Source organism: Microtus oregoni, unplaced genomic scaffold (assembly GCF_018167655.1).
Source record: "Microtus oregoni isolate MIOR12 unplaced genomic scaffold, Mior012 000009F_ref0000495, whole genome shotgun sequence".
Classification (NCBI taxonomy): domain Eukaryota; kingdom Metazoa; phylum Chordata; class Mammalia; order Rodentia; family Cricetidae; genus Microtus; species Microtus oregoni.
Window position 1 is genome coordinate 36,055,260 of NW_024543068.1, and position 27,388 is coordinate 36,082,647.

General features: G+C 41.2%; 1 protein-coding gene across 1 annotated transcript in view; it reads right to left on the reverse strand.

Annotated features, from left to right (window-relative positions):
- The window catches only part of Ttc6 (tetratricopeptide repeat domain 6), a 136,407-nt gene extending 109,379 nt beyond the window's left edge, over positions 1–27,028 (reverse strand). Inside the window, exon 1 of the mRNA XM_041658498.1 lies at positions 26,126–27,028. Within this exon, the coding sequence (XP_041514432.1) occupies positions 26,126–27,022 (897 nt within the window). The 5' untranslated portion in view covers positions 27,023–27,028. The remainder of the gene's footprint in view (positions 1–26,125) is intronic.
- Positions 27,029–27,388: the final 360 nt, after the last annotated feature.

Below are 27,388 nucleotides of genomic sequence, written 5' to 3' on the forward strand. Positions count from 1 at the left end.
TGTCTCACAAAGTCATCCATACATCTTGAAATCTTTTCTATGGTTGCTGCTTGGTGCGGGAAGTCCTTCGGTATATGTGTTGTTTTTTTGGTTAATGAATAAAGAAGCTTCCTTGGCCTGTGATAGGACAGAATAGAGCTGGGGGGACTAAACCGAATGCTGGGAGAAAGAAGGCAGAGTCAGTGAGATGCCATGTAGCTGCCGCTGAGGACAAACTTGCCCGAAACTTGACAGTAAGCCACATCTATGTGGCAATACACAGATTAACAGAAATGGGTTAACCAAAGATATAAGAGCTAGCTAGCAATATGCTTAATCTATAGGCTAAACAGTATTGCAAATAATATAGTTTCTGTGTGTTTATTGTGGGACCAGGCAGGAGGGAAACAACAGCTGGTGCTGTTTCATGCTATAGGGGACAGTAACAAGGGCCTTGTACATGGTAGGCTAGCATTTTATCAGTGACCTATACCTAAAGACCCTCAAATTGTATCATTTAATATCACATTACATTTCATCACTAATACATCTTTAAATAGCATATTTCTTATAGGACTTCTAAAGTATTTGTAAAATCTTTAGAATTAAAGAGCTTACTAGAAGTAGGATATTCCTATGCCAAAAACATAATTCTTTTGTTGTTGTTGTTGGTCTTATTAAACAAAGCTGGTGAAGAAACTCTCTCATTCTTTCAGTTACATATATGTGTGTGTATGTGTGTGTGTGTGTGTGTGATTTTTATGCAATGTATGTGTTTACCTTAATTAAAGTAAAGATTAATTAATATCCATAACAGTTAATGACCAGTCCTCAGTTTGGCTTCCTGCACACTAAATTCCATATTGTCCAAACTTTTGTCTGATAGAGCTAAGAAAATAGATGATAAACTTTGAAAAGAATGCATAAAAGCATTCTCTTAAGCTCCCTAAGATTTAGTAACAAAAATAAATGCCCCAAGATAAAATTCAGAGTTCTAAAAGCAAGCATATTTTGTTTACCTCATTCAACAAATATTTATTTAGAGAGTAACTACCAAGTCCAGGAATTACATGAAATGATTTGGAGCAGAAAAGGTAAAAGAAAAATAATCTTGCTTCCAGGATTTTATGGTCTTCAAAGCAAATTCCTCACTTAATCCTCATAAGAACAGAAGAAAGGAAAACACAATTCTGATCACTTAGGGCATCATCACCAAAAGGAACATATGTATTTGTGATTAGATAAATAATAATAATATACTACCTAATGACTTGTTGCCCAAAAGGGTCCCATGGAAACCCCCAAACAACCCAGGCTGTTGCCCAGACAGTAGGTTGTTCTCCACAAACTTATAGCAAGGCCCTATTGCTGAAGCAACACCCACACAATTCACTGAACATGGAGAAGTTGTGGGGGTGCCTACAAAGAGGCTTCACCCCTAAGTTCTAGAGTCTTTGGTACAGGAAAGTATACTCCCAGATACCAAAAGAAACAGAAACACCAACCCAGCTACAAATCTTTGATCTACAATCTGTTCTGCCTACAAAATACACTAGGGCAATGGAGGCACAAAGCTCTTAAGAATGACATTTGACATGGAACCCATACCTGACACTGTTTAGGTGACCAAGATTCAGAGATCAGACATTCCGGGGACCTAGGGTAAAATCAAATACTACTGGTCTAAAAAATAATAATAATAAATTAAAACTGCCAGAAAACCAGGTAGGCTGACTTCAGATGTTCACCTCTCCCTCTTTCCCAGACCAAATCCTTCAGTCTCACCCCCAACTCTGTAATAGGACACCCACTGCAGCCTTCCCTACCCCCTACCCCATCTCCTGTGAATACCACAGATCTCCCCATTCTAACCTCCCTTCTACCACTTTTTGCTTTATCCCAGGTGCCAACTCCTGCAGGAAACCCTTACTAACCCAAAAGCCACTTCTGCTAGGGACTCAGGTAGGTGGCCTGCAGATCCTCACCTCTCCTTCTGCTCCTCCATATTCAAACCCCATCTTGTCCCCATCACTATAGCAACCCTCTGGGGTGAACTCTCTTCATAGTCTATCCCATACCAAGGAGACAGATCCTGATTGGACACTCTTCTCTTGCTCCTCTGAAACCCTCAGATCCCTAACCTATGCCCTTTCCTAAGTGTCAGCTTGCAATAACCAGAAGCACACTTTACCTTGAACTTTCATATCTATCAGGTCCATAGAAAATTTCCTACTAGATAAGACACAGCCATCATACTCTCCTAAAACACAGAAAAGAAATAGAAACCCAGAAAAACAGGAACAAAACATATACACACACACACAAAAAAAAAAACAGAAATCAGCACCTAGGCCTATAATCACCTGAATCCCAGTTGCCTAAATACCAGTGTAAAGACACAATCAACAATAAGACCTTAAAACCAACTATATGAAGATGATAGAGTTCCTTAAAAAGGAAATGAATACAACCCTTAAAGAAATGCTAAAGTAATCCAGAAAAATATAAACAGTCAGTAGAAATGAATAAAACTATTCAAGACCTAAAAAGGAAGTAGAATCAATAAAGAAAACCCAAACTAAGAGCATCCTGGAAATGAAAAACATAGGAATCAAACAGGAGCTATCAGCTTTACTGATAGAATATAAGAGATGGAAGAGAGAATCACAGGCACTGAAGATACAAAAAATGGTTACATTGACCAAAGATGATGTTAAATCTGAAAAGTCCTGACACCAAACATCAGGGAAATCTGGGAAATCTGAAAAGATCAAATCTAAGAATAATAGGAATAGAGGAATAAGAAGAAAACCAATTTCAAAGGCCAAGAAAATATTTTTGACAAAATTACAGAAGAAAACTTCCGTAACCTAAAGAAGAACATGTCTATCAAAGTACAAGGAGCTCCATCATTGTGCAAAATCTCTTCAGGATCCACAAATCTCACACGTTAAATGTGCACTGATGCTCCCTAATCATCATCCTACAGACACTGAAGAAATCAAAAAGATCAAGTAGACTTAATCTCAGAGATGCTGGAGTGGTTCAATATATGAAAATCATTCAATGTAATTCATCATATAAACAAACTGAAAGAAAAAAAACTGTACCACCATCTCATTAGATGCAGAAACTGCCTGATAAAAGTCCTGAAGAGATTATGGATACAAGGGATATTCCTGATTAGATTTTGGTTTGAGTCTCTATCAGGTAACTAGGAATTAAGTTTTTGTACTCTGGATATACATATCAAATATTGTTGCAAGGAGGGCCTGCTTGTTTATCCCAGCTGTTCAGAAACAAAATAATCACATAGAAATTGTATTAATTAAATCACTTCTTGGCCCATTCGCTCTAGCTTCTTATTGGCTAACTCTTATAATAATTTAACTCATTTTATTAATATGTATATTGCCACGTAGCAGTGACTTACCAGGTAAAATTTCCAGCGTCTGTCTCTGGCGGATCCATGGCATCTCTCTGACTCTGCCTCCTTTCTCCCAGCATGCCACCTAGTTTTCCCCACCTACCTAAGTTCTGCCCTATCAACTGGCCAAGGCAGTTTCTGATGGAGGAGGGCCATCTTTCTATCTGTTGTTTCATTGGTTAAATAAAGAAACTGCCTTGGCCCGTTAATAGCACATAAAATTAGGTAGGCAGAGTAAACAGAACAGAATGCTGGGAGAAAGAAGCTGAGTCAGAGAGTTGCCATGATTCTCCTACCGGACACAGATGCAGGTTAAGATCTTCCCTGGTGGGCTGGAGAGATGGCTCAGTGGTTAAGAGCATTGCCTGCTCTTCCAAAGGTCATGAGTTCAATTCCCAGCAACCACATGGTGGCTCACAACCATCTGTAATGAGATTTAGTGCCCTCTTCTGGCCTGCGGACACACACACACACAGAATATTGTATACATAATAAATAAATAAATATTAAAAAAAAGATCTTCCCTGGTAAGACACCTTGTGGTGTTACAGGGATATTAGAAATGGGTTAGATCGATATGTAAGAGCTAGCCAATAAGAGGCTGGAACTAATGGGCCAGGCAGTGTTTAAAAGAATACAGTTTCCGTGTAATTATTTCGGGGCATAAGCTAGCCGGGTGGCGGGACGCAGCCCAGCCCGCCGCTCCTATTACAACAAGTTTCTTTATTCATTAACCAATGAAAGCAACACATAGACAGAAGGACCTCTCACACCAAAATACTGATCCTTTAACCTGTTTGAGATCTGTTGCATATGACATTTAAAATGTTAAAGTTTTCAGCAGTGAACCATTACCATGTCTAACAACAACCTTTGAAGTCTCCAAAAGGATGATGGGTCCCCACAATAATAATTCCACCAGGACTATGTTAACACCACTAAGCCAAAAACACCACCTAAAGATAAGCTGCGGATTACAAACTGCTCGGGACCATCTAAAGGCTGCTAACTGAGATGCTCTAGCCTCCCAGAACTCTAGCCAAGACTTGAGACAAGCCCTACATTTTCCCATTATTCAGAGATTGAACAACAAATGATACAGCTACTTCTCCCAGGACTTGACAATTAACCCATTTTTTTTCTCTTTAGAATCCCCTAAAGATGCCATCACTCCTAGGAAGTAAATTTAAGAACATGATGCTCACATTCCCAAGAGGTGGGGAGGGTGGTTTTTGGTTGTCCAAAGGGTTATGAATATTTGTCATCGTTTAGGGTGGCTATAAATTGTTATTGGCAATGGTCAGGGAAAAAGTTGAACAAAGGAGATTAGATTCAGAGATATATCCTAAAAAAGAAGGGGGTATATAAATATGATAGGATAAAAAGGTGGACTATTGAATCTACATTTAAACCAAATAAGCAACTACTAGTTTTAAATATTTTATTTTGGTGTGGATTTTTGTATATTGATACAAATTTAAGATTATTTTTGTAGAACTATACATATGTTTCTAATCTTATTCAAGATATTATACTTACACAGTTCATTTAACAATGTAATGCAAATTTCTAGTCCTTGAAAGTTATTATTTCCAAGTATTTGGGATAATAATTAAATGAAGGTTAGTTACCTATTACAATCAAACTTGTAGTCATATTAGATATATTTTCAAGGTCAAACAAATATATTTTAGATAAACAAGCAATCTTCAAACACAGCAGAGATCTGCACAGTATGGCATTTAAGATATTTTAATAACATGCAGTTCTTTTTTTATATATATAAAAATGAGACATGTCTGTTTCTGGAAGCACCAATATACTTCAGAGAAGACTATGGGCATCAAACAATTTCCACATGGAGTTTACTTTCTTTGTGGACAGTATATAGAGAGAGACAGACAGACAGACAGAGAGGGAGAGGGAAAGAGACCTTGGAGCACACAGCTCTAGAAGGGAGATGTCTCCATCAAATCCCATCCCTCAGAGCTTAGGAAACCTGAACAAGAGGAGGTGGAAGGAGTATAAATGCCAGAGGGGATGGAGGACAACAAGAGAACAAAGCCCTATGAAACTGCTAAGCAAGATGCATATGAACTTAGAGAGGCTGCAGAACAAGTCTGGGTATACATGGGTCTCCACCAGGACCTCTGTGTATATATAAAGCTTTCAGCTTAGTATTTTATGGGTTTCCTGAGTGTATGAACAAGTAGGTCCCTGACTTTTGTGGCTTCTCTTAGTGCTTTTTTCTTTCTGTAATTTTCTTTGTCCAGCTTCAGTGATGGTTTTTGTTTTATCCTATTATATTTTATTTTATTATGTTTCATTGTTAACTCTTAGAAACCTGTTCTTTTCTAATGAGAGACCGAAAAGGAGTGGATCTAGATTGGAGAAGAGGCAGGGACGAACTGGGAGAAGTAGAGGGAGGGGAAACTGTAATCAGGATAAATTTTATGAGGAAACATTCGAACTGTAACTGGATCAGGTTTGTTTAATAAACCTCTCTGGGACATCTGATTAGGAACATTCATATATGTTTCCCTCCTGGAACAAGTGATATAAATAAGAGAAGTGAGCAAGAGATGCACGAGAAAGCACAGTCAGTCTAAACCAGCTGATACCAACTGTGAGGCTTAGCTTTAATTATCAACTTGACAGAATGAAGAATTACGTGGGAAAAGAGTCTCAGTTATCTAACTGGGTTGGCCTGTGGGTGTGTCCCCAAGGAATTGTTTTGCTTGTGCTAACTGATCTGGAAAGACCCAATCCATTGTGGGCGGCACCATTCCCTAGGAAAGAAGCTCTGAACTCTCTGAGCCTGGAGAAATGGAATACTAGAGAGCAGGCTTTCAGTATTCAGCAACTATTCTCTCACGTCTCTCTGCTCTCAGCTGTGAATGTGATGTGACCATTATCTGAGTGCCTGCCTTGACTCCCTCAAGATCACAAACTGCAACTGTCAGCTGAAATAAACCCTTTCTCCCCTCAGGTGTTTTCTGTCAGTGAATCTCATCACAGCAGCAGTAGCTGACTAGGACACCAGCCAATCTAAGGATGTGAGATCTACTATTTAAAGCCGCTAAGCTTTGGGAGTTCTTTTGTTATGTAGCCTTAGCTGGTTTACAGAACTACTAAGGGAAGGTAAAAGACAAGATAAAGATGCAGCTGAGAATGTCAAATTATGAGGGTCATACTCTATTAGGTGCTATATGTGGTTTAAATTTAGACCTTATCCTGTACTCAGCACAGACCCAATCAATTTCTTGTTAAAATAAATCGGGATCTTAAGGGTGGGGTGGGAGGGGGATAAGGGGAGATGGGGAGAGAAAAGTGAGAAGGGTAGGATGGGGAGAACTTGGGGCAACGGGATGATTGGGATAAAGGAAGGTTGGATAGGGGAGCACGGAAGCACATATCTTAATTAAGGGAGCCATCTTAGGGTTGGCAAGAGACTTGGACCTAGAGGGGCTTCCAGGTGCCCAAGGCGATATCCCCAGTTAGTTCCTGGGGCAGCTGAGGATAGGGAACCTGAAATGATCCTATCCTATAGCCATACTGATGAATATTTTGCATATCACCATAGAACCTTCATCTGGCAATGGATGGAGATAGAGACAGAGACCAACACTGGAGCACTGGACTGAGCTCCCAAAGTCCCAATGAGGGACAGAAGGAGGGAGAACATGAGCAAAGAAGTCAGGACCACAAGGGGTGCACCCACCCACGGAGACAGTGGGGCTGATCTATTGGAGCTTACCAAGGCCAGCTGGTCTGTGACTGAAAAAGCATGGGATAAAACTGGACTCTCTGAGCATGGCGAACAATGAGGGCTGATGAGAAGCCAAAGACAATGGCACTGGGTTTTGATCCTACTTCATGTCCTGGCTTTGTGGGAGCCTAGCCAGTTTGGATGTTCTCCTTCCAGACCAGGATGGAGGGGGGAGGACTTTGGACTTTCCACAGGGCAGGGAACCCTGACTGCTCTTCAGACTGGAGAGGGAGGGGGAGAGGAGTGGGGGAAAGGGGGAGATGAGTGTGGGGAGGGGGAGAGGAGTGGGGGGAGGGGGGAGGAGTGGGATGCTGGGAGGAGGAGGAAATGTTTTTTTCTCAATAAAAAACATAAATAAATAAAATAAAATAAATAATAATTCTTGTCTGGCTATAAAAAAGTTTTACTAGGAGTAAGGCATGAAGATGTAGGTACATGCTGGTCATGGCCTACCCGAAGACACGAATATCAGAAACAGGCCTCAAAGAACATTCCTTAATAGTTTCTGTTCTTCATTATTCAAGGGTTACCCTAAAGAGAAATATTAATTAAAGTAATTAATTAAATTACTTTAATAATTTAAATAATTTAAAAACATTTTAAATATTTTTTAAAAATAGGGGAGGTCCCAATTTCAATAAACTGGAATTCAGATTTGTCTAGAAATATCAGGAAAAATCAGATAGGAAAGAATTCCCTAAATCTTCTTCTCATAAGTATTGAGACTCTCTTGGTTGCCATTCCAGAGAGTTAGGAAGTTGATCATTCTGCTTTGCATTTTCAAGGTTACCAGCTTCTTTGAGGAAGTCCTTTGTAGGATGCCCATACTCCTACAGGTTCTGAAATGTCTTTTGTGATTATTTTCAAGGTCCTTTCAATACTCACACAAAATAAAATGTCTTTCTTCTTAATTGCTACACCTGGGTTTCTGACGCCAGGACATTTTACTTCATAGCGTCCACCCATTTTATTTTTATTAATAAGTAATTGTCATAAGTGATATTTGCTAGTTACAAAAAGTCTAATTCACCTCCAAAGGCTAGATGCTTGACAAGAGAGAGAGAGAGAGAGAGAGAGAGAGAGAGAGAGAATGAATATACTATGATACTATGGGATATGAACGCTATCAAGTATTGAGCACCCTGTATGGCAAGACCTAAGTGAACATGTCATGAGTATTTCATCTTTGTCTCCACGATAAACACACTTGGTAGTGGCCACTATCATTTTCATTTTGCACATTAAAACAAACCAACCAGGTAAAGTTAAGAGAGGTGTGCAAAGCTGAAAAGGCATAGCCTAGTGATTGTGTAGCACAGACCCTTCTCAATGCCCACGAACAAAAAGTAGGAGGTAGAAAGTGTCACACTAGTGCTTCTGAATGGTTTCTATTTCTTGGGAATCCGAAGTCTTATTCCTGTTTAAAGTCTTTGGGGATCCTTTTGTACACATGAGCCACGATGAATTAATCAGGGTTAGTAATTAGAAAAACAAAAATTGAGAACAGGATACTGCGTGCCTTTATTACCAATATAGCAGAAAGTTCTAGGAAACAAAACATTCATTTCAACCGGGCACCAAGGCAGTTCTTAAAGATAAACCAGAGCTGATCTCTGTACCCTATAAATTCAAGATCCTATGATTCCCGATCGTAACACTGTAGCAAAAGAGCAACACAAAAACAAAACAGCCAGGCTTGGTTGTGAAGTGCTGGAAAGAGCTGAAAATTCAAATTTAAAATAAAATGCAAGACAATATGAACGTTATCATTTTTATTTGCTTTTTTGTTGTTCTTTGCTTTTCAGGATTATTCTGCTTCTCTACCCTGAATATATTTATAATGTTATGCTTTTAAGGATTTGTCTTCACAGTATTACAATTGACAAGTATATCTCTGAGAATTGCTCTTGCTTTTCCTGGCTAGAGATTGAAGCAAGAAGACAAAAGCTAATGGTTTAGCCTCCAGAAAGGAGCAGGGTAGCAGTGGCAGTAACTGTTAACGTACACCTCACTTTCTGCACGGTCACACTTTTTCACGCAGCAGTGAAATTATAAAATTTAGAGATTGTTTAAGGAACAAGGCAAAGAGGAAAACCACATGTGGGGGGAGGTACCTCAGTGGTCGAGTTTGCCTTGTACGCGAAGGGTCTGAGCTCAATACTTTAAAAAGAAAAAATAAATTCTAAATTAAAATTAGTAGATCGTAATCAATGATAAAATCTAAAAATATTCCCTGTGGACCAGAAAACTGGAGAGAGTATACTTTAAACAAATTTAACTTTTTTCTGAATACCAACTAGATATTTTTACAATTCAAGGGATTAAATGTTTTGAGACAAAATTAAAAAAAAAAATCCCAGAGCTGCTATATCCTGTGAACAAGTTCAGAGCTAATTTCTAGCATCCTAGGCTCATGCTCAGTATTTTCTCCACTAAGAGAGAATCTGGAGACGCATGCGCAGAAGAAACAAGTGCCCTTAGCCATTTTAACTGCGCGAAGACCGTGTCTCCCAGGTGTGAACAAATGCAAGAAGGGGAGTTTGCTTTGGATGTGATTTAATAAGAACCTCAAGATGAATTCTACAGGCGGTTATTTATTTTTGAGACTGACTCTTGCAATGCATGTAGCGAGGCACCAGAGTATAAATGGATAAACAAAAGGGCCCATTAAAAATAACGACAAACATGGCTAAGCTGACAAGAGAGTGTCATGTAAATATTGTCTTATTATTTTACCGACATCTCTGAAAAGTAACCAACTCTTACAAAAGAATGAAAAGCCAGAAGGAAAGCAAGCCATATAGCTCCTCGTGCAAAACCTCAGGAAGGAACTAGAGACCCCAAGAGCCAAGGATGAATGGGCAACCAAGACCAAAACCAGCCTGCTCCGTTAACCCCATTGTGCAACCACATAACTCCTCTCCAACACCAGAGAAGGAACAAGACCTCCCCTGCAACATTAGTAAATTTCATAACTGCAGCCACAGATACCAGAAGACAGAACTACAAGTCCAAAATTCCGAGTAAAGGAATTTATAGCCTAGGTAGGATTCTACCACCAGCGAAGCTATTATTTTAAGGGACACCAAATAATGAAATTTTCAGATGTGAAAATCTAACACACATATACACAACCCACACACACAGACACAGAAACAGACACACACCACACACACTTCCCACATCTCCTACCTTACCAGTAGATCAAAGAATCAACACAGGACTTCAGATAGCAGGCAGAGCTAACTGAGGAGCAAATCAGAGAACATTCAAGCCTGACTGAGACCAAAGGCTCAAGCGAAACCGCTCAAAGAAAGAACAGGAATGATTACCTGATGTGCCTAGATGCATTCAGAAGACGGTTAATGCTTGTCTTCCTGACAAATCAATCATGTGCACATAAAAAAAAAAAAAAAAAAAACAAACAGGAGAAACCCTTTGCAGGTACTGCTCCAGAAGGAAAAGCATTTAGTTGAGAAATGTGATGTTCCCCATAACATCTGTCTAAGTATAGCACTTCAAACACAAAGAATTCGAATTCACTGTATTAGAAAGGTAAGAAAGTCTGTGCACTGGGGGAAATGGGGTGGGCTCTAGCAAAGAAAACAAATGGCCAAACTCCACAGTGGGAGAGCAAAAGAGTCTGCTTAGTATGGAACTGTTCTTATGAGCCTAGTACTACACCAACTTCTCAAATGATGTTGATATATTAGTTTGACTGATACAAAAAATATAACAAACATAGATATCAAAAATACTAAGAGCACTAAATATACTGCTTACGGTATCTTTAATCACTCTCTCCTTCGCCAGTAGGTCTTCTCTCCCTCCGCACATGAAGGTGGAATGGGAGAGCAGCAGGAGGGGCCAGGGAGACAGGGAAGATCACAAAAACAAAATCTATATAAAATGCCAAGATGGGGTGCCTTGCTTCATATGCTAATTCTCAGAGGTAACCAGTGCTAAGGAGAATGGAATACCCGGTAACTGCATACAGCCCAGCTTAATGGCTCACCATCATCACCGCTACCAAATTCTGAGTCCCTCACTCAAATGTCTCTTGCTCTGGCTTATCTTGTGCTCCGCTCTGTAGACACATAGCCCTGGATGTGGGCTGAATGTGGACATTCAGCTGTAGCTTTCGCCCCCACAAGGCAATAGAGGTATTGCTATAGAGGGCTCCTTCTAAAACAGGAATCGTATTGTGTTGCTCATTGTCACCCAGCTCTATCAGAATCAAGATGGAGCTCCTTCCCGCTGCCATGTGCTACCCACTGGCCACTTCCCTGCTGGTCCTGCACACTTGGCCTGACCCAGGCTCTGTGCCTGACTCTAATTTACACACAGATGCTTCTTCTATACTAATGATGTGCAGATATGATGTGATGTGTGTATATTTGGCACCTTTAAAACAGGAAAATTCGGTATTTTTATCAATGATCCAGAAATTAATCACGATAGTCAAGATTTTCTAAAAGCCAAGATGCTGACAATGTTTACTGAAGCTTCAGATGGGACAGTGAGAGTAAACTCTAGCCAGGCTATAAACTGTAGTGACAACAGAGAGAAAGAAGACAAGGAGAAGAGCCGGAAGAAAGGACAGAGTCCAGGGAAATTAGCTTCGCAAATTACAGTGTATCCGCGGGCAGAAAACCATTTTCCGTAAGAAGAAGAAAAGGCTAAAACCAGACCCTGCAGCTGGTTTTAGAGGACATGTGGACGCAATATAAGACCTCCTATTTGCTTTCTGGGGAACTGTCATTAACTTTTAAAAGTTGTCCAACCAGTTCTCGTACTCATGCCCCATCCAACCAACAAATGCTTAATTAGTTTTGGATCTTTGTTTAAACTGACGGCTGTGGTTCAAAAATCCCCCAAGGTCAGCATTACAGTTTGCATCTTAAAACAGTCAAATGGCCTAAGGGTTTTCTGTGGTTCCAAGGTTGTTATTTTTCATTTTGGTTTGCAAAGGAACTGGTCCATAGCTCTGTGCCTTAATACGCCTTATTCAAATACAAAACCATTTTCACGGCATCTGAGCCAAGAAGAACAGAAAATGGAAACGTTGGTTATTCCTCACCTTTTCACTCTGCAGGCATCTACCAACCTCGGGGCCTGGCAGAGACCTTGGGAAGCAGGACCTAGTCAAAGAGGCCCGAAGCAATGTCAGCCAAGGCCTAGGGTTGGAGGGGGAGCTCGCACTTTCCCATAGGAAAGCTTCAGAGGCCCTGCCTCTGAGGCTATGTACTCTCACTTGACAAATAATATCGGCAGGTTTATTTATCTAGTTTCTAAGCCCCAGGCAGAACAGAAATAAGATATTAGGAGGAGAGCTTTGGGAGAGGCGCTACTTGCAGCACACAGAAAAACTGACTGCAAAACAGACAGCTGCAGTCTAATGGGAAGGAAGAAACCAAAAAAAATCCAATATTTCGAAAGGAAACAAAAGAATTCAAAGCACAGTTGCACAAAGGGGTGAGGCTCACCAGTAACACCTGGGAGTAGCGCACCGTATGGTAGAATAGCATAAAGAAGTGACAGCCGAAACAGCGCCCTCCACTCTCAAGGGAAGGATGCTCCCAGGGCTCCTGCAGGGATACATTCGAAGAGGAAAGGGGAAGGTGATGCAAGGCAGAGACCCTAAATCGTCAAAAACCAATCTCAGCACCAATTATAATTACTCAATGGCTAACGATCCACAAACCAGCATAAGAATGACTTTTAAAATCCAGTTGGAAGACATTGTATTGAGCTGTTGGCCTTAAGTTGTAGGAGATTTTTAAATATCTATTCAACAATACAGAACCGGAAGGATGCTACAGTGGCCATTGGGTATCTACAGCCTAGAGTCTGTTCCACTACTAACTAGGTGACCCTGGCAAACTGGTTGTTTCCCATAGGTTCTGTTTTCACTTTTGTCTCTGGGGACACTAAGAGACAGTTGTGAAGTGATGATTCCCTACAACCCCTCCACTGAAATTCTGCCTTCACCTGATTCTTCACTGTGGACACGTGGACACAGAAAAAAGAGCTACTATAGAGTATAAGCAATTTAAAAAAAAAAAAGGTTCTTCCTGGTTCTCGGGTTTCAAGGGAACCTGACAGAAGGAACAGGAGAAAAGTCACAACTGAGTTCAGGTGGGAACTGAATTCCTGGGCCACAGTAAACTGTCAGGGAAGTGCTGCAGTCATGGATGCTGCTGGACCCTGGGGAAAGGGGCTTCTACCCAGCTCTCGGTGACTAAGTCTGAGAAAACCAAAGGGAGATGTATGCATGGAGAATGGAAAACAGAAACAACCTGGGGCCACTTCACAAGGAGAACCTAAAGGCCCCAAGCTTGTAAAGAAAGAAACAGAGGTGTGGCATGCCAAGGCAACGGGGCAGCATATGATTCTCACAGCGCTTACTAAGGGTGGCAAATTACTTCTGTGTGCCCCAGAGGCACATAAGGATTGGAATGTTTGGGGTACGGATGGATGCCTCAGCGGAAGTGTTCAGAACGGCATACAACATAGGGATTCCACCATCTAATCAACACACCCATTGGAAGTGTATTTGACATGCTCAAAAGCAACCCACACTATTTTACAGGTTAGCTGCACCAATAATAACATAATTATTATTGTTGTTATTAATTTAATATGCCTTTTAAACACAAAACAGAAACCAAAGTCTACTACCACAGTCTGCATAGGTTTAACAAGTCCTACAAGACTTGCCAGTAAACTATAATAGTTTACAAATGTACACGGCCAGATCTCATGCCGTTTTCTGTATGTAAGCACAGAAAGGCTTGCCTGTTTAACTGCACTCCATTATCCAGGCTTGGAACCCCATGTCAGCTGTGCCCACTCGGCTCGCAGCACTCTTGTGACCAAACACATATGTGTCATGCGGCAATTACACACAAACAAACACACTGGATAAGGAAATCCATGCTGGAACTGTAGAATCGAGTATGATGAAATTAGCAGCTCTGTGAAACAGAGGAATGGAATTTTTTGGCAGGGGGGAGGTGCTCAAGACAGGGTTTCTCTGTGTGGCTTTGGAGCCTGTCCTGGCCACTCTGTAGGCCAGGCTGGCCTCTAACTCACAGAGATCCACCTGCCTCAGCCTCCCGAGTGTTGGGATTAAAGGCATGTGCCACCAATGCCTGGCAAGAAGTGGATGTTCATTAATAAGGAAACAGTATTAGAATGTTATTGTTAGTTGATGCCTTTTAACAAAATGTTAATTTTTCAAGGATTATGTACTAAAGCTGCTCATTTAATTTTTAATTAAGCTATTTATTTAACTAAGCTGCTATTCTCCTCTAAAACTATCCATGAAGGTCTATTTCTCCGTGTCTTGCATTTTCCTTTTTTTCCAGTCCATCCTGTAATCTTATCATCTGTTAATAAATTATTGTTCTTACCAGAAATGAATGTGTTAAGATTTCAAGCTACAAAATTTGTTTAGTTTGTATCTTTGTTTTATCATACTTTGTCACCCTGTCCCATGTCACAATACAGACTCAATGTTTCATTAAAGCAAAATATCATTTTTCCATTTTAAAAGTCCTTACATTGCTGTGTCTCTTGCTGAATACACTCTAGTCTGATATGAGCATCCTGTAGTATGCTCTAATGCTGATAGCATTGCCTACACAGTTCTCCCATCCTCTGGTCCTTCTTGCACTCTATGGTTCTTTATATTCTTCAACCCAGATGCATTTATTATCAAGAGATAAAAGCTTGTTACAATTGCACTATAGAATTTCATTACAAGTTGTTCTCATTTTTCCAGTACATTACAAATAAGTCATACTGACATCGATATGCAGACAGAAAAGTTAATTGTGAACTTTATTTCATGACATTAAAGGGGATAAAATATATCAAATAAGAAGAAAGAACTAGAATGGCTCTCTCTGGCTACCTCTGGGATGTCATCTCCCCATCCAAGTCCTCCGGCTGCTCAAATATCACATGGGCATTTCTGCCTCAGGACTCTGCAGCTGCCCTTCCCTCTCCCTAAATCATTCCTCTCCCATTCAAACACTGTATGCCTTGTCCTATGCGTCCTTCAGATGTGTGCTCAAATGACCTAGTTTCTTCAGACCCTTCCCTGACTATCTTATTTAAATGACTCTACCTCCATCACTCTCTGCCTCTTGCAGCGTACAGTTATTTTCCTTAACTCGTTGACGATAATAAAATGCATCGCCAATTTGTCTATTCTCTTGATGACATCTTCTAGATTATAAGCCTAAGAAAGCAGGAACTTCATTTGTTGGCGTCTGTTTCTCAATCTGGCAAGAATCTTCCATGACAGGAATGCAATAACACGAATGGATAAAAACTCTCTTACGGGTGGACAGCCTACTAGTAGGAGTCTGAGCTGATGAATTAGATCCTTGGCCCTCCTTCCCAATCGAGGCTCCACAGACACGCTTTCTGGATACTAAATACGGCAGGGGTTTTCTCCGCAAACAGTTTCCACTACTAAGAAGTGCTGAGAAGCCTTTGAACTTTCAAATTAGCAGAAACTCAAAGGTTATCAAATGCTAATCAAATAATGAACAAGGCTGGTGGAGAGACAGGAGCACACTGGTACCCATCTCTGCTGTGATTGCAGCCCATTCGGCTTCACAGGGTTTGATGCAGTAATGTGTACTCGGAGCTTTTAAGTGATATGCAGTCTTTTACTGTGTGTTGCCTCATCTGTGATAATTTTGGAGCTGGAGAGATTGCTCAGCAGCTAAGCGCACTTGACACTCCTTTAGAGGGCCAGTTTGGCTCCCAGAATCTGCATTCAGTGACTCATAAATGCTTGTAACTCCACTTTCAGAGGATCCAATGCCCCTTTTTGGCTTAAATGAGCATCCATGCACTCAAGATGGAGTGTGCAAACATGTTCGTGCAGACACAACACATTTTTTTTCAGTTTCAATAATTTTTATTAATTAAAACACAACTATTTTTAAAAGATAATTTTGTCCTCAGAATTATACGGCATTACTAGCTCCATAGTATAGATGAGAAGACTGAGGCACCCACACGTTAATAAACTGCCCCAATAACTCGTCTCCCCTTTTTCAGAATGATAAAATGTAAACATTACACATGGCTTCCCACAACAATTATCTTACTTTTCTTCCTCTTTGGGACTTAAATGTGGTAGTATGCTGAAAACTAGGGTCAATAAAATATAAGCCAAAATTACAAGCAACTCTGGGCATGTGCTTCTCGTATTCAGTGGCCTCCTGTCAGCAAGAACGCTGATGTGATCGATATCTGGTGCAGCCATATTGGACCTTAAGATGACCGTGGGAATGAGGATCACAGGAGGTGGGGCCATCAGCTGACAGGAATCTAGATCTTGGCCTTGCCAGATGCCTTATCTCTCCTGCACTAACTTTTTACAAGACCTTTTTTTTTTTTTTAAACAAGGAAGAAATAAACTTTGACGTAGTCTAAGCCACTGTTACTTTGGGTTCCCTGGTGATCTGGATCTATAAACTAACCAAAACTAGTCCTGTCAGGCCTGCCACTTGCTCCTCGTTTCTTGTTAACATGGTGTTTGGCTAAACGGATTTGATTTTCCTACCAGTGACAGTTTCTATGAATTATGCATTCCATTTAGCTTTTGCAAAAATTCCCCTTGTGAATAAGTATTTATTGTCTCTTCTCTTAACCCCAAAGAGCAACAGGGCAGTCGTACATAAAAACCCATTATGAGAATAATAGTCAGTAATCGCTTTCCAGAATAATCGCCTGCCAAAGACAATGCGATGAGGTGGATCACCATAGTGTAATCTAAAACAATGAAGGGAGGCTCAGCTGACTCAGTCCTTCGTTTCTTAAAAACCCTATTTCTAAGGATTAAGAGATGAAGATCTTAAGATTTGAAATGTTCTTGAGGGGAAATCTCGCTCAGATGATGAAGTCTGGCTCCATTAGGATCTGCTCCTGTGTGCCTAATAAATTTGTAGTGAGCAAAGGGCAAGAATCTCACTGATGATGTCATCTGTAAAGGCTAGAGAAGACAGACAACCTCTTAAAAAGGTGGGTGATGAGCGATTTAGCTTATTAACAAGGTAGAATAAATCTGTTGACCAATGTGTTGATTTATGTGGGAAAAGTTATCACAATAATACTTTAACCCCATGTAAATAATATCCGAAGTGCTGGCATAGGAGGATTCTTGGTAAAGACTAGTTACACAGCCCATCTGTTGAGAATTTCCAGCAAGGCCCTAATTCACCATATATGATAAGAAAAACTTCATATATAACAAAATATCTTTTCTTCTCCTAATGCTGGGGACCCATAACTTCTAGCCAAGAAGAGAAAATACAGGTATTTAGTTTGAGAAAAATAGATCAAGGCTTTCCAACAAATACAGTTACTAAGATAAGAAAGAAAGAAAGAAAGAAAGAGAAAAAAAGCAAGCAGGTCTGTTACTCAGTCTTGTCTAACACAAAAGATCTAATCTTTTACACACAGCAAAACTAATGCAAGTGAGCAGAATCAGGGGTGTGTGGCTGATGGTGCAAGCTAGCGAGCATATAAATAGCTCCTGAAGTGACCAGTGTCATTTGTCCCCCTCTGTATCCTTTCATCAGATGGCAATGAGTGGGATCCCTTACAGATCCAGCTCCAGTCCCATCCTGTACCCTCTCCACTCACAGTAGGAAGCTAGGAGAAAATCTAACTTCTGCTGACTTTCCCCAGGTCCAGGTGGTCACAACAAAATGATCGTGAAGAGGCTGTAAGGCCAACCGACCACAGGAAGGTTCTCACACCACAGAGATCTAAAAGCAGAGGGTTATGATGAGAAATAATCTTAATATTTGAGCTCTGGGTCTTAAGGTAGACAAGGGGAACAAGAATGGAAGACAAAGGGAAGGAGAGAGTGGAAAGTCCCAGAGTGACAGAAAACAAGTCACAACGGTTCCGCACTCCCGTCAGAAGTGCTCGCTAGTCCAAGGCCCAACCTAATTGGCGTAGGGCCTAGCAAAAACCACTTTCCTCAATGAGATCTATGTTTCCTTATCTGTAGTACAATGTGTGCGTGTGTGTGTCTCCAGATCAACCCGCTGTTTTAGGGCAAAACGGGGGCAAGAAACACTATGAGCAATTAATCCCCAGAACTCTGAAAGTTCTTCCCTATGTAATAACATCATGAAGTAAAATATGTCCAGGGCAGTGCACTAAATGAGGATGTGTTCCATTTTCATGGAATTTAACCTTTCATTCTGCCACGATCATGAAAACATACAATGAGAACATGTATGATTAAGTCCATCAAGTCATTCCTCCCCACTTTGGTGAGACAAAAGATTTAACACATAAGAAATGAAGTAAGGATGGGTCCTTAGAATATCAGCCTTAAGGTGAAATATATATTCAATACAATTAGAAAATGCACTATGCAATCACTAGCCTATTTTCATTTGGGGTAAGAGATGCTTAACCATGATTATAATTGGCTAGTTTTCAAGAATTTGAATTTATTGTTAAAACTGTTTATCTACCCATCCTTAAAACCCACATGTTTACCTATTCTATTTTAAAAACAAACACTGTAAAAAAAATACAGCTGCCTAGCTTCAGGCTGTTGGGAGTTACAGGATATCTGAATTCAAGGGCAACCAAATACTGTACTTTTCAGTAATAAAAAAAATAAGAAGTTCCTTGTGTATAATAAGCTGGTGTATAACTTTCCTGGGCTATGTAGTTGATTCAAACTGCTGTCAAGGCAGCCATATTATTCTTAGCCTTGCTATCATCCTTATATGTTACTATCTTGGCTTGTATAAACTTTTCCCTCTAGTTTTACACAATGTAAATAAAAGTCATCACTGGAGGCAGCCAACAAAATGGTCTGAGAGCAGGGATGGGAGAGAAGGGCTGGATCAGCCAATGCAGCGCATTAAGAAAAGGTGTTATGGAAACCCACCTCAAGCTGGTTTAGATATGTTAAAAGACAACAAAAGAACTTTTCACTTCTATTTTCCAGAGAAGGGAGCTTGGTGGTAGACAAGAGAGCCCCCCTCCTCCTCAACAGTAGCTTGCAAGGCAACTTCTGATTCTTCATGGACAGGTCGTTAAAATTCATGTTGAGATCTCATTTGTTCCTTCAACCATTTGAGGAAAAATACAAACTGGGATTCTTCAGAAATGATTGTGTTTCTCTAGATGAAAATACCCTCCCTTGCCCACATCCTTACTTTATAATCTAATATAACAGACGACTCACTTCTGTAGCGTATGTTCCAAAGACAATTATAAGCTGGTCCTATCTTTCTGTAGCCTAGACCTGTTTACATGGTAGGAGAATAAAGCCACCAGATCTTATATGATATATATATATATATATATATATATATATATATATATATCTGGACTTTAAATAACTTGAAGCATTTTTTTGCAAAGTACTATAAAATTAGTATTTAGAAGTATATTAGAAGATATTGAAAATTAGAAGATATTATTAATTTAACAATTAATACTAAACGTATAGAGGAACCTGCTGTCACTGGTATACATCCCCTCGAAACAACACAGGTCTATCACCATTCCTCTTGGTGTAGCACCATAGCAGGACAGTGAAATTTTATTGCTGCAGACACAGCATGTTTTGGTTTCAGGACATGGAGAAATCAAACTACATTGACTTGGAAACTTTCCCCCTCCTGGCTAGCTTTCAAAGTGACCGAGGTGATATACAACTGCTGGGGTGAGAAAGCCACCAATTTACGTACACGGTGGTGAAACCTGCATGCAACCTCCCAGGCAAGACATGCCCACCGGTGCAATGACTGTTACTGGGGTAGCCAATTGTTTTCTGACCAGATTCCAAGATGGCTCCACAGAAGATGATTTGTGCCTGGCATTGTCAACTTGGCCAAAAGCCTACATCTGGGGAGGGAATGTGCCCTAATGGAGCAACCCACTACTCCACTACTGTTTTGCTAGAGACACAGGTTGTCAAATTACCTTCTAATTATATGTTTAATATAGACAAGTGATGCTCTCACACTTGGTGTGAAAAGCTTCTTCATACAGGAGGTAGCAGTCCACACAGGGACTCAAAGTTTGTCAAAGGGCTGAGAATAAGTGACTTGAACGCTCGGCCCAAACTGAGACATCAGTGCCAATGCCCTCAGTGCTCAGGGAGTATCACAGAAGAGGGAGCAGAGAAAATGAAAGGCCTGGAGGGGGAACTTCAGTGCTATGAAATGATGTCTCGTGGGTATAACATCGTCCTTGTTCTCATAAGCACGGCGGCTATGGCTACCTGTGAACAGTCCTTCATTCTGTGTCATTATATAGCAGTGTGAAAGGCTTAATAAAGAAGATGGCTGGCCAATAGCTGGACAGGTAGAGGCTAGACAGGACTTGAGACAAAAGGAGAGCATGAAGAAGAAGGGGAGGAGTCTCAGAATCACGAGGAGACAGGGAGAAAAAGAGATTCATTTGTCCTACTATGTGGCAGACAGTAGATAAGAAATATGGGTTAGTTAAAAATGTAAGAGTTAGCTAGTAACAAGCCTGAGCTATTGGCCAAGACTTCATAATTAATGATAAGTCTGTATGGGTTTTGGGAGCAGCTTCCAGGACACAGAGAAACTCCGCCTACAGTTACCGGCAGGAGATCTGAAGAGATCAAGTCAGTTAATAATTCCAACATGGATGAGGGAAGGGTTAATAGGGCTCCAACCAAAGCTGAAGAACTTTTGACAAAAGATGGCTAGTAACAGAGGGGAAGTTATTTTTCTCCCAGAGTGTGGCAACTGGAAGGTTGCCCATGTTCATGTAGGCAGCACTAATTGGACTTAACTGGATTATAAATAGAATAAGGAACACACAGGTAGGAGGGGCACACTCTGGAGGGGTCTGGGTGGAGGGGAAGGAGGGAAGCTAGAGGTAGATATGATCAAAATACACTGTCTGTGTACATAAATAGCCGAAAGAATAAAAAATATTTTTTACTTAGCCTCTCTAGGGTCTTAAACTATAGGCTCATTATCCTTTGCTTTACAGCTATCCACTTGCGAGTACATACTATGTTCATCTTTCTGGGTCTGGGTTGCCTCACTCAGAATGGCTTTTTCTAGTTCCATCCATTTGCATGCAAAATTTCAAGATGTCATTTAATAAAAAAAAAAGACAAACGCTCTGTAACATTAACAAAATAGTGCTGATTTTAACTATCCAGATAGTGTCTGCTTTACCTCCACTCAAGGAGATTCTGAGGCCTTGGGTCAGTCAGTCCAGTGTAAAAGGATAAACACTAAATAAAGGTGAATTAAGATTTATATGAAATAACGATCCAGCCAGCGAAAGAAATCCCTGTCAGCATCATTTTGTTCACGTCGCCTCACATACACAGATCTAGCTGCACACCTGTTTCATACATGTAAAGACAGATCACATCCAAGGTTCAAATACACATGGACTCTGCCACTTAATGGTTTAAAATCAGGGATCTCGTTATAGAAACTGAAAAAAAATTATTGGGTAGCATCTGTACTAAACAATAGGGAAGATAATCTGAACTTTATAATGAATTAGCATCTCATTTTTCAAGTAATTCTGTATTCCAATCTCAACAAAGCAAAACTCATGTAAATAAACTGTACTTGTATTCAACAAAGAATAAATTGATTTTGCGAGAACAACTTCTGGCATGGTTCAAAATTATTGCAATAACCAAGCCAGCCAACAGAAAAGGAATCTATGAGAACTAATACAAATATTCTATTTTCCATTTGGAAATGAAAAATACACAAGCATTTTAATATTTACGGAAAGCATCCAAATATATAATAGATTTTGAAATGTTGAATTAAAAAGTATAAATTTGCTGGACATGGTGGCATACACCTTTGATTCCAGCACTGGGGAGGCAGAATCAGGCAGATCTCTGTCTGAGTTTGAGGCTAGCCTGCTGTAAAGCAAGTTCTAGGACAGTCAGGGATACACAAAGAAACCCTATCTCGAATATACTGTATATATTGACTTGATGATAATCATAGGGAGATTCTAAATGATTATATAATTGGAAATATCATAAGAAACTATGTTATGAAAACAAAGTCCTACACAAAGCATTAATAAACGTATCATGCAGAGTAGAAAAGATGAGCCCAACCATTCTTTTCTGATTGTACTGGTGTTATTCAAACAATATGGATTATTTTCACTGCCCAGATCGCAATAGATTTCTACAATATACTTTCAACAAACAAAAATTTGTTCCCAAGATAAAGTTGAAATTTGAACAGAGAGACGAGAAATTGTTTAAACAATACACAATACCAGCTGTTTAAAAGAATATAACGTACTTATTAATGTATATTCATTACCATGTTTCAAAAATAAGCTGAAGTATATGTATAGTTTAGTTTTAGTTTTATATTTTAAAAAATCCATTATCTGTGTGTATGCATACACACACATACACGTGTGTGAAGAAAAACACACCTTGTACTAAGACCTGAAATCCATATAAATAATAAATATTTCTTCATATGGTTAGCTAAAAAGAGCTTACAGCCGCTGCCATGGTGCACATCTGTGATCCCAGCACCACCACCAGGGAGGACTGTAGTTCCAGGCTCTTCTGGACTATAGAGTAAGACCCTGTCTCACAAACAAAAAGAGAAGCTGAGAAACAGAACTTTAAAAAAGGATACACCGGTTGGGTATTATTTATCGTGTGTGTGTGTTGGAATGTTTTCATAGATTAGCAGCTGAACAAACTTAAAAAGAAAATCTAAAATATGAAGTCCATCTTAGAGGGTTTTAGATTGCAGAGGATCAACCTCTATTATTATTTCTTTATGTGTCTTTCTATAACATGTGTAAGGAACCACACACATTTAAGAGTCTGCTCATGGAGACTGTGCCAAGGCAAGTACATCAGGATGGACACTGGATGACTATGGGGCTTGGAATAAAACAGCTAAACACGGTCAAAGGAGAACCAAAGACACTGACAGGCAAAATGTCGCCACAGGAACTCTGTGCAAACTTGCCAGCGGGAGCAGGAGAGGCACCTGGAGCTTCTATCAACTCCAGAGTTTCCTAAGAAGTGCTCAGAAAGTGGGAGACCTCATCTGTCGGAGGAAAGGAGAATTTGAAGATATAGCAAGGGCAGACCACATTCTTTACAAAAGAGAAATGAAGACCTACAACCCTCCCACGGGAAAAAATGGACATTCAAGGACACCAGCACACCCAAGCGGCCTCCTTCATCTCTTGTTCTGAGCATCCTCTGACAACCACAGAACACCCACCCTCGCTTATCCAGTGTGGATGCCTGAGCATTCCCTGCTGACCATGGGAGAACACCCTGTCTTATCAAGTGTACATATCTGAACATCTCCTGCTGTCTACAGGAGAACACCCTGGCTTATCCAGTGTGGATGTCTAAACATCTCCTGTTGACCAACAAGGCCACACCACCTAATCCTTCTCAAGTCGGGCCACTCCCTGATGACTAAGCATTCATATATGTGTGCCTAAGGGGCCACTCTTATTCAAATCATCGTACCAATATAGAGGGGGGTTGGGAGCAATAGAGAGGGGGAATGGAGGGGAAGGGGCTCCTTAGTGAAGCAGAGGGAGGTAAATACAGAAAAGGGTGGGAGGTGGGCAAAATAGCAAGAAGGGTATCTGAAAAGGCACAAGGATGCATGTTATTAAATATTTCACTTTTTTTTAAAAAAGCTATAATGCACGTAGGGAATTCAGTATATAAATATACATATCTACTTTTAATGAACTTTCTCATTTGGACTGACACTGCTCCCTCCAAGTACCAAAGACCACCTAACAGAACCCCAGCAATGAAAAGCCCTCTGTTGAGTGGATGACCAGGGCTAAGAGACTTCCAAAACATACAACCTACTGCTGTTGCCTTTGGTTACCGCCCATAGGTGGAAGGTTAAGTCCTTATTACTGAAGACACCATGCCCTTCAGAAACAGGGCCAGAGACCCCTGAGCTGATGCTGACCTGAATGCCGCTCCCCCGAGGACTGCCTTTCACTGAGCTAAGAGGCAGAATGCAAACTTCCAAAGGAGAAAGGCAGCCTTTAGTCTTACCCAGCTATGACGCCTGTGAATAACGTCAAAGACCAGCATGGGATGATAACTCTTTGTGCAGTAGTGGCACACATACCTTGGCAACAACCAACAGCTCTCCAATAGGACTGAAGGTTTGCTCATTAAGAAGGACGCCACATCTGGTATTGGAAACCCAGTTAACTGTTTAATGCTAGTGAGGTCGTGATTGTTGGAGGAGAATCTACAGCCATTAGTTGTCTACACCAGCATAATCCCTAGCAATAATCTATAAACATCTGTCCTTCTACCCACAGGGAAGAATAGTCTTCACCTTCACCTTCATCAAGTTAACTTCTCTTTGTAACAGAGACCACTATATAAAATCATACCCAATGAGATCACAAAATGCAGGGCTGTGGCATCTAGTCATACGTTTTCAAAACACCCCAGTAGCTAGGGTTTATGAAACATTTCAGAAGAGGGGAAGGAAATGTGACAGCCAGAAGTTCAGGGAATTTTCTGGGAGATTGTATCTCCTATTAACATCCGAAGCTACATTCACCAAGTCTCAGCAACATGATTGCCCAAAGGTGAGCAATGAATGTTCCATTCCAGACTGCATGGGGGAAAGCCCAGGAGGCCTCAACCCTACACAAAGAACTACAGGCAACTGAGTAAAGCTAGGAGCAGGAGAGGTGCCCCCCCCCAAGGGAAGAGCCCACCAGTTGGTTGCCTAGTGCCGAAAGGTTAGCCCTGAAAACAGACAAGCAAGTATCATTATATTGACTCAACAGGTTATATTTAGGAATATGTTTCTATGCAAATACATATATGTGTGCAATAACAATTAGCGAAAAAAGAGGTCATAAATTATGAAGTGTATGGGGGAGGGGTTGGAGGGAAGAAAGGCAGACATTTTTAATTAAATAATAATCTCAAAAAATAAAGAAAATATAAAAATAAATAAAAAATTTAAAAGTACTTTGAGATTCCATCCAACCCCAGTCAGAATGGCCAAGATCAGTAAAACAAATGATAGGTTATGCTGGCAAAGAAGTGGGAAAAGGAAAACTCTTATTTATGGCTGGTTGGAATGCAAACTGGTACCACCACTATGGAAATCAGTGTCAGTTCCTCGGGAAACTGGGACTAGATTTGCCTCAAGATCCAGCTATACTACTCCTGGATACATACCCAGAGGACTCTGTATCCTGCTACAGAGACCTTTGCACATCCGTGTCCATTGCTGCTCTATTCATAATAACCAGACATTGGAAACAGCCTAGATGTTCATCCGCTGATGAATGGGTAAATGAAAGTGTGGTATAGTCACACAATGGAATATTATTCAGCTGTTAAAAAGATGAAACTTCTCTTTAAATGGATGGAGCTGGGGTGGGGGAGGGGAATCACCCTGGGTGAGGTAATCCAGCCCCAACAAAACAAATGCCTCTTTTCTCTTACAGGCAGATGTTAGTTTTTTAAGCTTTCAATACATATGCTAGCAGCTGAATAAGCCCAGAGGTTAGGTACATAGAAAGGAACTGTGGGTAGGCTAGACTATAGCAGTGTGGAGAGACAATGGGAAAACCTGAATAGGAAGATTATAAGGGAAGGGGATGGGAGAGAAAGGGAAAGGGGGGTGTGTGGGGGGGAACAAGGGAAAGAACAACTAACATTACGGCCGTTTCAAAAGCCATATGGAAACCTACTACTGCAGAAGTCTAAATGGAGTCCCCAAACCATAGGGCAGACGATATCCCAGCTAGACACCTCATGCCACCAAGTAAAACTCCGGGTGCTGGAAACGTATACACATGTGTACATTACATGTATGTATAACCGCCTAGAGCTCGAACACGCAGAAACACTAGTGTAGTTCACCTACTTCCATTGTGAGGTCGTAGTTGTGGCCCAGGATGCTCTGGATGAGTTCCTTGATGGTCTGGTCTGCAGCCAGCTGGGCCTCGGACTGCAGAGAGGCGATGATCTCCTCTATGCTCGTGGGGAAAAAGCGTGTCGCCTGCGGGGGCCAGGACACCTGGCTGGTCGAGCTCCCTTCGCGCACGTTTCTGAACGTGGGCCTCACCCACCGAGAACCGCCTATGCCCTCGCGCAGGTAGTAGGTGTGGATCCGCATCCTGCGCAGCCGTCCGCTATCGTCGAAGTCGCTGCCCAGGCTGGACAAGGAGCTGGCATGTCGGTAGCGGTAGCGGGTGCGAACCAAGCTGAGCACCCGGGCTTCGTGCGCGTGGCTCAGGGGAAAGGCGCCCTTAGACATCGGCTCGCTCCGGCTCTTGGGGTGCCGCCTCTTGAGACGCGAGCGCGGCCGCAGCAGGAGCGCGGGCCTGGCGGTGCCCGCCTGCCGGGCGATGACCGGAGGTGCTTTGAGCGGACCGTACCGCAGGAACGCCGAGCTCCGCAGGTAGAAGTCCCGCGGGCTGAAGGGTTCGGGCTTCCCGGGACCGCGCCGCGCGCTCTGCGGCGCCCCCTGCAGGTCGGCATCGGCGGGGCGCTCTGGGCTCTGCACCCTTGTCGACGAGGACGATGGCTTGGCAGCCCAGGATACTTTTCCCTTTGCTCTGGCACTGCGTGGGCGAGCCTCCTGGTCCTGGTCATCCTCGAGGTCATCCTCAGAACTTGCACCAACAAGCGGCCTGTCAGCCAACTGCTGCTTGAACTGGTGATATTCCTTTCTGGAATCCTGGCGAATCTTCTCAAGCTCTTTAAACATATACGATTCTTCTCGGGCTGTCAGTCCGAAGTGCTTCGGGATGGTGGACATCTTGACGAATTGACCTGTAAAATACGACCACCGTAATATATATAAAAATTATAAATATATATTTAACAAAGCTTGAGTTGATAAAATTCCAGTTCCGCTAAATGTCTCCAGATAGAACATACTGTGTTCAAGTAATTTTACGTCTATATCTATGGCCTTTACGTCTATATCACAGGAACCATAAAATTACTCCAAACCAGTTGTTTCAACCTGTGAGTCGTAACCCCCTTGGGAAAAAAAAAAAAAAACCTTCATGGGAGACACCAAAGACCATCAGAAAGTAGATATTTTCATTACTATTCATAACAGTAGCAAAATTACAGTTATGAAGTAGCAACGAAAATAATTTTATGGTTGGGGGTCACC